The 17,583-nt window shown below is 36.2% G+C and overlaps 1 protein-coding gene across 2 annotated transcripts in view; it reads right to left on the bottom strand.

Moving 5' to 3' along the window:
- Positions 1 to 1,110: 1,110 nt before the first annotated feature.
- The window catches only part of LOC410918 (protein tramtrack, beta isoform), a 34,393-nt gene continuing 17,920 nt past the window's right edge, over positions 1,111 to 17,583 (bottom strand). The window contains exons 4-6 of one of the 2 annotated variants that reach the window (XM_026439426.1): positions 6,489 to 6,784; positions 4,851 to 5,126; positions 1,111 to 3,306 (exon numbers count right to left, since the gene is read on the bottom strand). In XM_026439426.1, the coding sequence (XP_026295211.1) occupies positions 3,154 to 3,306; positions 4,851 to 5,126; positions 6,489 to 6,784 (725 nt within the window). In that variant the 3' untranslated portion in view covers positions 1,111 to 3,153. Of the gene's footprint in view, positions 3,307 to 4,850; positions 5,127 to 6,488; positions 6,785 to 12,580; positions 14,621 to 17,583 lie in introns of those variants that run through there. The other variant, XM_026439425.1, reaches the window with a different exon arrangement.

Here is a 17,583-nt window from a genome sequence, read left to right as displayed (position 1 = left end):
GACACTATTCGTGCCCAACTAACTTGTCCGAGTATGCCAGGTGCGTGTATATCGAATCGCGTAATTTTGTACACGATCAAAAAACGAATTACATGCAGGAATAATATATTCATAAAATATTTCTATTTACAATTTTTCAATGATTCTTCAAATAGATCCAAGTTTCATTTTATGACTAGACGTTATAATTAAATTTTAAGCCATTGTTAGGCTTATTTATGCTCACGTTGGCATAATTTTAAATTTTAGGCGATATATTTAAAATGGATAATAAATAAAATTGTAAATATATATAATTACTTGATATACGCTTTGGATAAAATTTTAATTTATGTAATTGTTGTTGTCAAGATAAAAAGATCATATATAAGATAAATATAAAATGACCTGGCAACTATTGCCACCCAATATTTATATAATAATGTATTAGAGGCTAGAGAAAAATTTAATTAGCACGATTCGTATGGCGACAAAAATCTTTTTTTTTTTATAGATTAACGAATGTAAATTCTTCGTGTGTAAGAGAAATGTATATATACGTATATATACACATACTATAACAAAAATTCTCCAGACGAATAAAAAGATGTTTAAATAAGAATGTTTAAAATACGTTTAGCGTGATATAAGAAATTTATTAATCTTTGTACTCGTCTAAAGATTTTTCATTATATTAAAATTACACGTTAATTCAAAGAATTAATAACGTCCTCCGAATCTCGTAGCTATAATGCAATAAAGAAATTTTTATCGCCACATGTGACGCTCTCCACGCATATTTCAACAATAAAATTTTATGGTGGCAGCAGTAACTAGGCCACTCTTGAAAAACGCTTTTAAGAGATTATATTCGAGACGTTAGATTTTCTTAAAACGAATAAAAAACTTTCACGTTAAAAATTTGTGTACATGTATATTATTCGATTTGAAAAATTGATGAAAAAATGCCTTAAAATAATTTCAGAGTTATTTCCTTAATAAAGAAGATAAATCATATTTTCTAAAAATACGATTTATAAATTTCTAATAATTTTCAAAGCATCGTAAAAATTACGTCGGAATAATTTTAAATAATTATATACGCGATAAAATTTCGTGTCGAACATGTTGTAAAACTCGGCTGAAGTTTTTTTTTTTTTTTTTTTTCTTTCTCCTTTGAAATTTATATTCAACTTTATTCTTCTCGAATGGAAATCTTCGTGAACGTCATTCACGCGACTTACACGTATCAATACCCGTATACCGATATAATTTCTATGAATTTCACGCGTGACGTTCACGCGCGTCCCATCCACTGTACGATTTGTTTCCAAAATGGAGGATATTTGGCTCACGCGGATCCCGATATAACACGCAACACCTGCACACGTCGAATGTAACAAAAATGAAAGTAATGGAACAGAATCGAAGGAAATTAGTAGTACGGTTGCACTTTTGAGCAAACGATCGCTCTCATCGCGTATCGTAGTGAACATTCGCATTTTTTTTTTTTTTTTTTTATACGCAACGAGATATCGTACGCCTGGGAAGATATATATTTGGCACTGGATTCCCGTCAATTGAGCTTCTCAGGCTCGATTATCGCAATTCATCTCGCGTTAATAATAAAGTACGATCGTTTCGACCTTGGATCAGTAACGTCGATTTATTTTTTCCTTTTTACTTTGAGAAATCATATTTTTGTCGTTCAAATATACGATACACTGATGATTATTATAAGGATGAATATCGTTAAAATATAATATCATTTGCAACGATTAACAGGATTAAGAATTATCTCGCGAAATAAATTGTGTCCAAATAAAATCCGGAATTTCAACGGAAAGAAAATATTTCGAACACGCGTGGGTATTAAAGTTACCGACATTACCGAGCCACGGTGAAACGAAGCGACAGCTACGCCATCGCGGCGACCAGAGACGCAAAATACCGCTTTTTCCTCGCTACATATCGGCTACATACTTTCGCGTTTTCGTTCGCGTATCGCTGCGATTAGAAGATCCGCGAAACTTATCGAGATCAAAAGGAACGATATCGACCAACGATCGAGAATTTTAACGAGGAGAGAAACGTGTATACGTTACTTACGTTCATTTTTCTCTCGAGCTGCAGCCATGGACGCGATTACCAGGCCCCCGTGTTCATAGATTCGAATCACGCGTACGAACTGGCAAATACATTTTTTCTTTTTTTTTTTTTTTCTTTTTTTTCTTTTTTTTTTTTGTTGTATCGTAATGTACCAACGCGCGGTCGTTTGAGATATACGAAAAAAATATACGCGGCCGCGCGTGCATTATGACTAGACACGTTTGTAATCCTCGTTTCGGCGATCGAAAACCATCCATCGTCATCCTACCGACGCTCGGCCTCTTTAATACGTCGAGATATTCGCCATCTTGCGCCGCACGATATATAGGATGGACCATGTAACGTTACCACGTCGTGTAATTGTTTTCGTCGTGTAATTTTCGACGGGAGGGGAGGGGAAAGAAAAAAAATTGTTGTCGAGTAATAACGAAAATAATCACGTTAAACGGCCCATCTCTATATATAGCAGCAAAAAAAAAAGTTGAATCGATCGTACGATGACCTCGTGACGAACGTCGACAACTTGGAAACTTATCGACAAATAACGAGGGATAACTGACTGTGAGTAACGTTCTCGAAAAATATTCCATTGCTTATTAATTTTATACATCCCAATTTCGAATAATTTATCAATTTTTTTATCGGATTCGTAAGAGTATTACTTCAATGATCCCTCGTTGCGAATCGACGTGCGATCACGAGCGAATCGTCGCAGACAAGATCGATATCATTTTGACGATAACAATTGAGCATAGAACGCCGTTAAACACGTGTCCAAACTAATCCTAATTTGATCTTTAAACATTTGTATCCCTAAAAGTATATCTTATTCGCTTTGATCAACGGTGGTATAGGTATTATTCTCGTATCCGGCTAAAATACGCGGGAAGGGGTTACGCGCGCGCGTGTGTGTGTATGTATACTGTGTATGTGTGTGTGTGTGTGTGTGTGTGGGACGAGCGTCGGCAGGGGGTAGGTTCTTCGACCCGTGCTGTCACGAGGAGGACATCGTACGACGATGATATGGCACAAGATTTCCCATTTATACGTCACTTTATCCATTCCTTAGCTGTTCATCACGGTGGATCGCCTGGAGTAGCCTCGTCTCGTCACCGTTTCACCCTGAGCCTCGCACTCCCTTTTCACCCGATCGATTATGTCCGCCACCAACTTCTCCTCCTTCTCCCTTTGCTGTTCCCAGTCTGGCCCCTTCCCGATCTGTCGGGACACGTTTCACAATTTTCGCCCTTACTCTCTCGACCGAACGATCCCGAACGATTGATCGATGAAAGAGGTGGGGGAAGAGTGGCGGGAGGCGACTCGAGCAAGCGAGGAAGAGTCACGCATGCCGGGTGGGGGTAGAGGAGTGGGGGGGAGAGTAGGAGGTCTCTCCTTCGCCGTTTTCGCGCATGCAAGTCGATAATAAAGTTTTTTTCGGACTGATTGCGATTGATGCGGGATATGAAACGAAGCTTCAAGATTAAATGCTCGGTGTTCTAAACGTTGTGGAGAAGTAAGAAAATTTCGAATAAAGTTACTTTTATCATTCAAATAACTTTATTTGAAATAAAGCTCGAACGATATTAATTTCGCATGACTTATTAAAATAATTATATATAAATGATGAATTGTTGAATTGGTAACTTTATTCTTAACTTGGGCTATTAAAATTTTTCTAGAGCGCGAAATCGTCGCGAGAATCGTTGAAGAGTCGTTAGAAAGTCGCGGGAGAGCTGAATCGAACGAAAATAGCGCATAATGCTTAGTTGCAAGAAAAAACAGCCTCTCCGATTCGTTCTCGATATTTCTATAAAAAGTACAGGAAAATTTCACTCGACGAAAGTCCGATAATAAGTTCTAACGATTCTTTCGAAAATATTCGTATCATGCTCGAGGAAAAGAAATTGCGAACGAATAGAAACGAAAGTGAAAAAAAAATTTCACTCGACAAAAAGCCAGGGTCCAATAATAATTTCTAACGATTCTTTCGAAAATGTTCGTATCATGCTCGAGAAAAAAAAAATTGTGATCAGAAACGAAAGTGAAAAAAAAAAATTTCGATGAAAAGCCAAGGTCCAATAATAATTTCTAACGATTCTTTCAAAAATGTTCGAGGAAAAAAAATTATGAACGAATAGAAACGAAAGTGAAAAAAAAAATTTCACTCGACGAAAATCTAAGGCCCAATTTTCGAAAATATTCGTATCATGCCCGAGAGAAAAAATTGCGAACGAATAGAAACGAAAGTGAAAAAAAAAAATTTCGAAAAGCCAGAGTCCAATAATAATTTCTAACAATTCTTTCGAAAATGTTCGTATCATGCTCGAGGAAAAAAAATTGCGAACGAATAGAAAAATTAAAAAAAAATTTCACTCGACGAAAATCTAAGGCCCAATTTTCGAAAATGTTCGTATCATGCCCGAGAGAAAAAATTGCGAACGAATAGAAACGAAAGTGAAAAAAAAAAATTTCGAAAAGCCAAGGTCCAATAATAATTTCTAACGATTCTTTCGAAAATGTTCGTATCATGCTCGAGAAAAAAAAATTGCGAACGAATAGAAACGAAAGTGAAAAAAAAAATTTTCACTCGACGAAAATCTAAGGCCCAATAACAATTTTCGAAAATATTCCCGAGAGAAAAAATTGCGAACGAATAGAAACGAGGAAAAGACTGAAAAAAAAAAAAATAAATAAATAAATCCAATCAACGAAGCAACGATGATAGGATGAAGCGGGGGGGGGCGGTTGACTCGAAGACTTACGTCAGAGGTCTTCCGAGCCTTCTTGTTGGCCGGCTCTTCCCTGTTCTCGTCGTTTTCGTTGTCGGAATGGCGAGAGCTTAGATGGCCGATGTAACCTTTACGGGACTTGAAGTAAGCGTTACAGCTGTGGCACTTGAACAGTGGCGCCGGCTGGGTGACCTGGGTGGAGACGTGGAGTTTGTACTTGTGCCTGTACCAACGGGTTCGAGACGGTAGCACCTCGCCGCACCACTTGCAGACTACGGAACCGTCGTTTTGAATGAGGTATTCCAGCAGCTTGTAAAACAACGTTTATTTGGTTTTTTCTCTCTCTCTCTCTCTCACTCTCCATATTTTTTTTTTTTGTAATCAATTTTTCTTTCGATATCTCTAATAATGTTCTCCCTTCTGTCGCGATAGAAATCTAATATCGCTATTTGAAATTTAGCTGCGTGCTCGATACCTAAGAATAAATCTTCTTTCGCTCTAGATTTTTTTGTTTGTTGAACGAAAAGGTGTCACCCGAGATAAACGGAGTGGAAACAAAATCCGCTTCACCGTGGCCAATTACACGGAGGAATTGCGGTTCAACGAACTCCGAAAGAAGAGCAAACGCTAATGAAAACTGGAGGGTAAAACTGGATAAGAAGACGTTTTCTTTCTTGGGCTGCTTTCCATTCGGACGATACAGTTTTCATGCGAAAATAATTCTTTTACTTTTCCTGCTACACGAAGTACTCTCGACTCGAATTATAGAAATCGATCAATCATTTATATCGATATACCGTTCACTGGTGGAAAAAAATCTAGTGGAAGGAATGCGGATTAATATGGCAAACGTCTATTTTTTACACGCATTTTTCTTTTTATTATGGTATTCGCGTATACTAATTCAAAATAACTATATTTAAATTTCAATGTATTAAAGTAGACATAGAATCAAAAGAATTTTAACGTATCGATATAATATAAATATTTTTTCTTATAATACGCGTAAGCTAATTACGATTTATTTAATTTGTAAATGTTTAATTTTATATTCGAGTAGAGATAATAATTATATGTATATATGTATATATTATGAAAATAATTAATAGTTACGAAAATATTTCAGCTTCATTATATATATATATACTAACGTAAATGAAAACAATTTTTACGATTTCGAATGTTGAAATTATAGCTCTTCTACTATTAGAGTGTGCGATGTCAACAAAGATTGTAAACAAAGCGCCTAAAGTGGGGATAACGGTCCGCAGCGAAGGACATCTCTCGTCCCCTGTCCCGCCGTCCCGCAAGAGACTTCTTTTCACCAGTATACACAGTTTACTTCACAGTATATAGAAACGTAAAATTTTACTAATCGATACAACAAACGTATATATTCGAAACACGAGAAAAATTATTTCTTACGTGTTATTATAATTCAATAAAAAATGGATTATTTGGAATTATAATGGAAAATTCTCATTTCAAAATTAGCCCCCCCCCCTTCCCTTCTATAAATCGAATTCTGAAGAGCTTGGAACGGAAAACACCCCGTCAAATCCGCGACGAGATTATTGCCCCTCCCTCCCTCCTCGTCCTCCAGGCGAAGCCAGGTGGCACAGCTGGTGCACTGCATGCCGAACGAGTATCAAAAGCAGCAGGCCAACCAACCTGTTTCCTGACCTCCGGTTCGGCCTCCCCTGACTCCGACTTGGGCAGCAATAGATCGCCCCTTTCCTCCTCCCGGTCGGTGAGGAAGTGCATACCGCTCACCACTCTCTCCGACTTGATGTACGTAGCGTCCGTGTTCCCCTCGGTGAACGACGCCGTTTCCTCGCCGCTCTTCGTCGCCGTCGTCGTCGAAGGCGCGGACGGGGGCGGCGGCGGGGGCGGAGGCGGCGGTGACGACGAGGAGGACGACGTGCAGATCTCGAACGTGATGTCGCTCGGTAGACAGGGCAGCTGGTCTGGCCGGACATGGAAATAGAGAACGGGTAAACAGGAGTGTTAGTCGAGTTTTAGCGAGAGATTAGCGAGAGGGGGGGAGAGAGGAAGGAAGGGGATGTTTGGATCGGCAGCGAGGAAAAAAAATCCGATGAGTTTTTTTTAGAGAGTCGAATGATTGTATGTGTACATTGTACATAAATTATATTCGAAGCAGTATATTAACAAGAAATCATTGTTGAAGCCTCTCCTCGATTTAGAGGAGTGGTTTGGAAAAATTCCTTGGAAAATTAATTCCAATTAAGAGGCTTAATTAAGCGCGGGTTTAACTCGCGAGAAATCCGTATCCAATTGTACAATCGGTAGGCGAACATTTGTTTCCACGCGCGAGGAGAAAGGGAAGAGTGGAGTGGGGGAAGAACATAGCAAAGAAAGGGAAAGGGAGGAGGCTTAGAGTTAGAGAGTTGTTAATGTTTCTCTGTCTTGCTTTAATGAAGGTTGCGCTAATCGATACAAGAAATAAACGGTCGGATAGACTATTGCGGTTTCTATATCACAAAAGAGTTACAAAGAAACTACAATTAGATAAAAACAAATAAAAATAATAATAGTCGTTAAATCATTATTATATCCTTCTTATCGCCACCCAGGCATCGACAAATAATATAGGTACATACGTACGTACATCAGAACAAATGTACAGTCAACCGACCGACGATAAATGTGCGAACGTGTTCATTCTTCATTGTTTCCTTTATTATTACATTTACTGTTATATGTATATAACTTTTTTTTTTTTCCTTTTTCTTTTTGCTTCCTTGTTTAAACGCGTCTCCACCCTCGAACAGAGTGAACGTACAATAATATAACATATAATATATAATATAGTATTTATATATAATATATAATAAATTTTTTTCTTTTTATTCGCTCGCGCGCGTACACGCAATTATATATCTCTTATAATAGTCCTCGTAACTTCTTTCTCTTCTATTGCAAAAGAAAAAAAAAAAAAAAACTTAACGATTAATTAATCGAATCGTGCGGTAGTTTCAACCTCCTGTATGTTTTTTTGTTTTTTCTTTTTTTTTTTTTTTTTTTTCCTCCCCGTTACGATTAACGTCATCGATATAATCGTGTATGTGTGTGTGTGTGTGTATGTGTGCATGTACCGTTTCTTTCTTCTATCGAGACATATATGCATAGTGCTGTGCAATTTCTCAAGTGTGCAAATATGTGTATGGGTATATATATATATATATATATATACCTTGATATATATATACCCATTATGTATAATCGTATAATGCGTGTGTATATTATCGTTATAACGTTACATATTGGGTGACATGCGAATTTTTGTTAAAGTGTGTGTTCACTCGTTAAAGTGTCGATAAAATGTGTAAGTAAAAAATAACAAAAAAATACAGGTGGAGCACGTGTGTGGTATACGTGACTCCCTTCTTCTCTTCCCTCTATTTTCCTTTATTCAAAATGCTTTCTTCGAGCTTTCTTCTTCCATAAAATGGATATAAGATACTTTGAACACGCGCGCACTTTTTAAAACCGCGAAGTACGATATTCGTTCGCGGTTCGGGCAAAAAAAAATTTCCAACGGAACAACGGACGTCCTGGCGATAGACAGAGAAGAGAAAAACAAACAAGTCGTTTCAATGTCAAACACTTTCGATTCGACGCGAAGAAAAATACTCGTAGTCGCGTCGTGTAAACATACGAATAAAATTTATTACAGATTCAACTTGTGCTAAATATATAAATAAATCTATTAGCCAGAACGTCTTGAAAAAAAAAAATATATATATATATATATATGTTTGTAATATGTATATACATATATATATATATATATATATCATCTATATGTTGAATTCTACTTCCAACAAATATAAATGGAAACGTATTAGAAGGCGTCGCGTTAATGTCGCAAGCTACACAGCATTCAACGCTCGAATAAAATATCTGCATTATGAAAAATACGATATAACGTGGTTGCTCGTGTTCCATCATCTAATTGTGTTACTAATGTGATTTCTTTTTTTTAAAGCCTAACGCACCTTACCGCGCTAACTAATTACCCGAGGTTACAGTTAAAATTAAAAATAAAATAATAAACGTTATTTGACGATGACAATAGTAATAGTGTAATAATAATAATAATTATAATAATAATAAAAATAATAATAATAATAATAATAATAACATAATATAATAATATTAATATAATATAACTATTACAATAATAGTATAAAACTAAAACATAAAGGTAGTCACAATGGAAAGTAAAGAAAAAAAGAAAAAGTGTAAACTCGATAATTTTTTCGATTGCTTTTGCACATGTCATAGAGTTGATTAAATTTTTTTTTCTCTCGTCACTTCTTTTCTTACATATATATATATATATTTTTTTTTCTTTCTTTCAAGCATTCTCTCAGCGTCGCTCATCGACGCAACGAGTCTCGTTTAAATTATTCGCACTCTCGTCTTCCCTTGTTTCTGAACAGACAGTAATTTTCACTTCATCAATACGAATTGATCGAAATTGCATACGATGCCCATTTCTGTGTATACATATATACATATATATATATATCGATTCGTACGCAAATTCATACGCAATTTCATCAAGGCTTCTATTACAAACGTATATATATATTCAAATAAATCGTATCGATTAAAATTTTTGGGAAATCGATTCGAGATTGGAATTTTTATCCTCGATGAATTTTCAAACGCCACTCAAACGCCTCGAATATATATATATAATATCAAAGTAAAAAAATGTCGCGATAACATTTTTTTTTCCTTCCCTCCCCTCCGCCCCGCCCCTCCCCTCCCCTCCCCGTAACACAACAACGCAATTAAATTGGACGCAAGGATTTCGTTTCGCTTTTTGCTGAAATACAAAACATTTCGCTGTTTCGGACGAATGGAAGCTGAAAGGTATATATCTGTTTATTGTCTGTTTTTTTTCGTTTGTTTCTCTTCTCTCCCCCTCGTATTGTTACATTCAACGCTCTTTCGTCATATTATGTATATAATTAAGATATATATATATATATATTTTTTTTTTTTTTGCATTTTTTTCCCTTTTTTTTTTCTTTTTTCTCTCCCTCTTTTTTTCACTCATTTTATTATTAAATACCGACTACGAGTACGAGCTTGGTCTGAAAAAGGAGAGAGAGAGAGAAGCTCTTCTTCGAGCTTCCTTCTCTCGCAGAAAGAAATCGCAGAAATATTATATCTCTCTCTTTCTTTATATATATATATATATATTTTTTTTAAATAGCTTTATCTCACGTGTTCATCGTTTCAAAAACATCATACACATCACATGTATCAACATCCACGCTCATTTTCCCTCTCTCTCTCTCTCACGCCGATCTATAACACCGATGCGGAAGACTAAAATACTGCTTTCCGTTCGGTATTCGTTCGAAACTTGTTTTTCGCAACGAATTTGTTATCAATTCGGGGGAAAAAAAATAAAACGAAACAGGAAGTGTTTGAAAGAAGAGGAAAATTGTTAAAATTCGTTGCAAAATAAAAGAAGGAGAGAGGAAAGAAAAGTGTAGCAATAATAATCTGAAAACGAATTAGTATAATTTTGAAATATTCGATAGCAATTTGTGAACTTTTTTTTGGAATTGAAAATGAAAAAAAAAAAAAAAAAAAAAGTATGGCAACGAATCGAGACCAGTTTCCCTCTTCTTTCGCATAACTTCCTGCTGTGAATATTTTTAGAACAGATACGGAGGGATTGTATATCGCGTATATTGTTTCCACGAACGAAACTTCGTTTTGCATTGGTTCTGCTCGACTGCGTGAACGGTGTTTGGAATATTTTCCTAAAAAAAAAAAAAAAAAACTGTACGTGTTGTATGTGTGTGTCTGCATGCGCGTGTGTGCGTATAAGTTTCGTGTTTAACTATTTCTACTCTGCGGTGTCCCAACACCGGAAAAAAAAAAAAAAAGAAAAAATAGAAAACGTGTTAACAATGTATCAAATAATAAATTTCTTTCAGATTTTTAAACGAACGAATGAACGAAAAAAGTATAATATAATATAATATAATATAATATAATATAATATAATATAATATAATATAATAATATATAATATATATATATAATATAATAATAATAAATCAAAGAGAAAAAACAAACGGTCTAGACCCAGAAACTAACTGAGGGTCATTATAATAATATATTCTATGTTTGTATACATATATAAACTTTCTCTATAACTCGTCTGTGCTTGCCTGTGCATTAACTTATATACCTAGTAATAATAATAATAATAACCAATTTTATCGGTGCTTGTCCATAGCTAAAAGTTAATATAATTCTTATCAAACAATAATATTTAATAATAGTAATAATAATAATAACGGTGAATAATAAAAATAATATTGTTTTTGTTGCTGCATTAATAGTAGTGCGAATAATGGTAAATCGATAATGATAATAATAATAATAATAATAATAATAATAGTAATAATAATTAATAATTGGTAATAACTATAATACACTTTTCCCAGAAAAAAAAAACACCTGTACATATACCGAGACTACTGCTACGCAGTATTAATTCGTGTTCTTTCTTTCATCTTTCTTTCTTTCTTTCTTTCTTTCATTTTCTCTATTTTAGGCACTATCTAACTGAACACTACGAGTCTCCTGAGCCCGTAGCGAACCTTTAATAAACTCTGTGATAAATATATATTTTCATCTTTTTTCTTTCTTTCTTTCTTTCTTTCTTTCTTTCTTTCTTTTCTTTAATCTCGCTAAATATACTTTGTTACGCACCATTGGAATCAAATCTGTTGGAAGGCGTTTGAAAAAAAAAATAATATTAATATTAATAATAGTAATAGTAATAATAATACAAATCTCGACTACGAAACTCTGCCAATGGATCCATCTCTGCTCTCCCTTCTTTTCTTTTCATCGTTCAAAAAATAATTTTTCCTTCCAATAAAAATTTTTCTTATTCACGCGCGTATAAATTGATATGCGAATCGATATTATATTATTGCGTATTATATTTTTCGATACAATTTTTTTTTTTTATTCCGAAAAAATCTAGTTGTAATTGTATATGCAGAGTTTTTTTTTCATATGAATTTTTTATATGCAGTATAAAATTTGGAGAAGACATCCGAGAAGAAGAGAGAAGAAGATATTTGTAACCAACGTTTCACGTGTGAACTGCTGAAATCGGAAGACCGAGTAATATCGAGGGAGGGGGAAGAGAAAAGAGGGGGAAAAAATGGAAAAAGAAAAAAAAAAACATTCCGCGCGTTAAAGCATCGAACATTTTTTTTAAAGCTATCTATTTTATATATATATATAAATATATGTATATGTATATATTTTATATATATATATTTATATATTATATATTTTATATATACATATATTATATATATATATATATATATGTATGTATGTATGTATATACGATCTAGAAAAAAAAATATATCCGTACGATGCTTTTTCAGTCCCATTAATCGTATTGCTTATATGTTATTTCCCCTTATATACTTTTGCTTAAAAAAAAAAAAAAAAAAAAAAAAATATAATTTTCTCTCTCTCTTATCCGCGTGAAAAATCATATATTTTTCGGAAAAAAAAAAAAAAAAAAAAAGAAAAGAAAAGAAAAAAGAAAGCTCTTCTTACTTTCGCAGGAATATATATATATATCTCTTTCTCGCCATTATCGTTAAAAATTTCGATTTTCAAAATAAAAATCTGGAATTCTATAATATGCAGACTACGCCCGCGTAAAATACTGCGACTTTTTTTTTTTTTTTTTTTTAATTAAAAAAGAAGAAGAAAAAAAAAACAAACTCTTCGATTACGCGGGCCCGACACGATTTAAACGATTATATTCAGCAATTGTGAAACAATGGTTCCCATATATCGTACATACGTAACCGCCTTATATAAAATATTATTTTGCATGATATATATGTAAAAGAGAAAAAAAAAAAAAAAAAACGAGTATAAACCCCTTTTTTTTTTTCAATAAGTTTTACCGTTAAAAGTATCCCTTCCTCTTTCCAACTGGCCAAATTATTATTAATTCGCGATACTCGAGTTCCTCATGTGTATATATATATATTTATATATATATTTACTTTTTCATGCTTTTTACGAGCGAGGGGATAGGGAGGAGACGCGAGGGTACGCGAGCGAAGGAGACACGAAGACGTCGGATCGGTCACAAGCATTGCGCGCTATTGCACGATTCAAAGATCATAATAATAATACTAATGTAACACACATACTACACACAGCAGCACTACTCGAGCAGTCACCAGTTCTCGCGTCTTTTCTCGTCTTTCTTCGATTTAGAAAAAGAAAATGAAAAAGAAAAAAAAAAGAAAAAGAAAATCGACTCGCGATCACTCGACGTCGTCCCGCTTACAAAGCAGTGTTTGCATCCGATCCGTCCCGCGTTCGTCTCCTCAACCTGACCTCCCCTCTCCTCCCCTCCCCTCCCCCCTTCAATTACCCCTTCTTCGTCTCGTAACAATCATAATAATAATAATAATATTAATAATAATATTAATAATAATAATAATAATAATAATAATAATAAAAAAAGAAAAACGACTATTTAAAATCGCATAAAAGGCGCACAAAGAAGTTGGATCGCGCTTCAATACGACAAGAGGGGGAATCGATCATCGCGGGGGTGAGATAGGCTATGCGATAGGTCTCTCTCTCTCTCTCTCTCTTCTCGAAAAAAAAACGAAAGGCACCTCCCTCCATACCACGTCCTGACCACGATATCTGGGGTGACTAGAGACCTAGGCCCGTGCGCCGAGAAGAGGAATCCTCCTCCCCTCCTCCTCGTCAAACACGTCCCCGCCTGAACACTGACACCATCCTCGAAGCGGCGGCGGCCACGTGCTTGAACGCCGCCCCCCTCGCGCTCCTCTCAACGTTCGAACCCGATCCCCTCGTCACGTCCCCGATCTCGTCCTGCTCGTCGCCACTCTGGGCCCCCCTCGTCGCCCCTCGCACCGACGGACCGATCGCCACCCCACCTCGCCCTCGCGCCGCCCGCTAAGGCGAGAGAAAAAAGCCGAACGGCACCACGCAGTCCTTGGGCATGAAGCAATCGTGCACCGTCTTCATGTGATTCTTCATCTTGTCAGGCCTGGAGAACTCCTTGCCGCAGACGGGGCACGGGAACACCTTTCTCTGATGGCCCTCGTGGTAGAGGAACGCGTGCCGTTGGAAGCTGTACTTATTTTTGAACGTCTTCTGGATGTCGAGTTTCGCGCACTCGGTGCATTGGTAAACGCCCTCGGATATCGAGGCGTAACGAAAGAGATTCAAGCCGCGCACCGACATCTCCGTCAATTGTTCGGCGGGATCCTGGGAGTGAGAGGTCGCGCGACGCCTCATGCGTCTCTTTGGCACTTGGCGGCCAGGCGGCGCTGACATCGTACCGATCTGATGGCCGCTCGCCGACGAGTTGGTGGTCGGCGCAGGGCTGCCGCCGCTGCTGCTGCTCCCTCCGCTGTTCTGCGCGTTGTTGCCGCTTCTCCCGGTCGCGGGCGAGACCGACGGGCTTCTCGTCGACGTGGTCGTGGTTGTCGTTGTGCCGGAACTGGACGCGGTGCTGGACGAGCAGCTGCTGGTCGTCGTGCTCGATGACGAAGACGACGACGATGATGATGATGATGCCGTTGCCGTGGCGTTGCTCGACGACGACTTGCCGCTCGATGCATCCGCGCTCGACGACTGATTCGTCGATCCGCCGAGATTTCGGCACTTCTCCTTCCAACCGTCGCCCTCCGACTTTCCGCTCCCCGATGAGAACTCTGTGAAAAGATCGAAGTCGGTAAATCGGCTCGTGACAGTAGAGGTGAAACTACGATATGTAGAGAAAAAAAAAAATATTGCATGCAAAAAAATTGCGAGCTAATTTACTAAAATACTAGATACGATATTTCATTGCACGTGTGGACATGTATATATATTTTTCTTTTGGTGCGTGCAGAATGGAATAGGAACTGGAGAAGAATGGATAATAAGAGGGAATGGATAAAAACCTGAAAATAAAAGTACATGATAATCGAACGTAAAATAATTATTAATATAATCGTTTGTAACGAAATTAGGTAAAAAAAAAAATAAGGAAATCTCGTAGAACGAAAATAAAACGAAAGTAGCGATCGTACCATTATCTTTTCTTTTTTTTTTTATCCAACAAAAAGTTTCGACGGATAATACAATTCATGAGAAATCCATCGATCCAACGTGCGCTGAAAACTCTTAAAGAAAATAAAAAAAGGGAGGGAGGAGGAGAAGAAAGGACAAGAAAGGAACGAGTTCGTCCGACGTTATTTGTAATTTTGGTTACTCTGATGCGCCCTTACTGGGATGCACTGGAAAGTTTCCAAAACGAGAATATATACGGACGAATTCGCGAGGAAAGATAAATGGATGGCAATAACGCAGAGTCGTGTATCGAATCTGTCGTGCAATTAGACTCTACAGTTGACTATACAAAATTCGATTCTCGTTGCGAGAAACGAAGATATTCTGGCGTCAATCTAATTTTATACATCGATAGATAATAGACAAAGATCGTTTCTCGCAACGCAGTAACAACAAAGAATAAAGATAATAATAATAATAATAATACAAAAAAAAACAAATGAAGAAAATGGCCAAGTTGAATAGCTTATAAAAAAAAAAATCAAAGTTAAATGCAACGAACAAACCATGTACATATATATATATTTATCTTTTTTTTTTTCTCCAAATATTTCGCTTTGCTTCATTGTCCGGACAAGTAAAAATAATAATAATAAATCAACAATACGCGTACGCAACATGCAAAACAAAAGTCCATAAAAAATAATAATCGCTGACTTCCTGTTGCGATTGGCTTCTCGAGTAGCCCGGAACATTGATTCTTTTTCTCTTCTATCGATACATCGTGTATTATTATATTACATTACATACAACAAGGATGATAATAATAGATCGAAAAATTTGTTCTCCTTGTTGTTGTTGTTGTTATTGTCGAGAAAAAAAAACAAAACAAAACAAAAAAAAAAAACGTTCGTTTCTTTACTCGAGGAAGCCACGAAACGAAGGAAATATCTTATCTTAACATCTAAAGATCGTCCGTGGCCAATGGTACTGTGTTGTCGATCGTTCTCCTTGCCCGGTCACGCTCGACGACGATTCTTCTCTACAGAGAAAGAAAAACAATGCTGGCTCATGTTACAACGAGGGCCATTTGAAATATAATAATTTCGCTCGAAGGCGGTTTTATTTCTTATTTTCGTCGTCGAGGCAACGATCCCAGTAACCATCGGTCAGTTGATGCCAGACGCATCCGCACGATCGCTAAAAAAAAAAAAAAAAACGAATAACTAAATAAAAGTAATTTTTGGCTAAGAGTAACGGTGCTTCGTAATGAGTGCGGGAATTTCTCGAATTTGGCGTGTAAACGTGTCTCTGTGTGTGTATGTATATATGTACGTGTGTGTATGGACATAATATCGATATACACAAAGGGGGGGAGAGAGGCAATGGATTTCGATTCGATGATGATCGTCTTTCTATGATCTCTGTTTCGAATGACTAACGAGAAATTTCTACATTGAGAACATAACACGGCTGTGGAACGTAGTAACGAGAGAGAGAGAAAAAAAAACAAATATACAACGATTAAAAAGATAAGAAGAGGAAAGAGAATATTTTCAAAAAAACGAGAAGAGGAGGAAGAAGAAGAAGAAGAAGAAGAAGAAGAAGAAAAAGAAGAAACGATTGTACAGATAACTCGTCGTGACGAATTAATCGCACTAGTGACGAATCTTTCGTTTCGAACTAACACTCTTATGGCACTTCGATGACAATTCCTCGCTTTTAGAAAACATCCTCGAAACTTAAGCCGAGAAATGATTTTTTGCGTGCAAAAATTGAAAATTGACAAAGCGATCACGAGTCTCCGACTCCCGATTCACACTCACGTTCCACATACGTGCGACGATAATAAACGCATATATAATAATAATAATAATAATATAATAATAATAATTATAATAATTATAATAATAATAACGGACAATAATAATAATAACGAGAGGGGAAAGGGGGAAAAAACACAACGAAAGAAAAAAAATCAAATAATAAACGTTCTACTGCGTACTGTGTATACACAACTGGCGCTGTTAATCGTTTATGGTAATTACCTTCTTTCTCGAGTTTCGATTAATCCGCTTACTTTCCTTGACAAGCATGTATATACGTATATATTAGAAGACAAAGTCCAGGTCACTAATTTATAATTGACTTTTTTTTCTTTCTTTTTTTTTTTTTTTTTTCTTTCCTTTCCGTTACAACGCATAGCTCGATCATCTCTCTTCGATCACTGTTTTCTTTTCGTTTCGAAAAAAAAATAAAATCACCGGTGATACAAAATACTCGAAGTATCTTTCTCTCTCTCTTTTTTCTTAATGATGCGCGTTAAGGAGAAAAAGAAGAAAAAAAAAAAAAAAAAAGAAATAACGTTATTTCGGTCGTATATAAATCGTATAATACGACGAACGAAATTAAATCGGTAAATGTGTATGTATAATAAAATTAAAAGTGACGTAACAGCTGAAATTTACTAAAATGTTATTGCAGTTAATGGATGAAGCTTCGTACAAGAAACTCGCTCGATTTTCGCGCGAATAAAAAAAGATAAATCCCTTGATGTGTTGTACGCATGTTATAACGTGTTATTATCACAAGGAATACGAAACAATACGATCGATCTTTTTCC

The sequence above is a fragment of the Apis mellifera genome, linkage group LG3, assembly GCF_003254395.2.
Source record: "Apis mellifera strain DH4 linkage group LG3, Amel_HAv3.1, whole genome shotgun sequence".
NCBI lineage: Eukaryota > Metazoa > Arthropoda > Insecta > Hymenoptera > Apidae > Apis > Apis mellifera.
The sequence above is the reverse complement of the archived record's forward strand: the minus strand, read 5'-3'. Positions and strand labels throughout refer to the sequence as shown.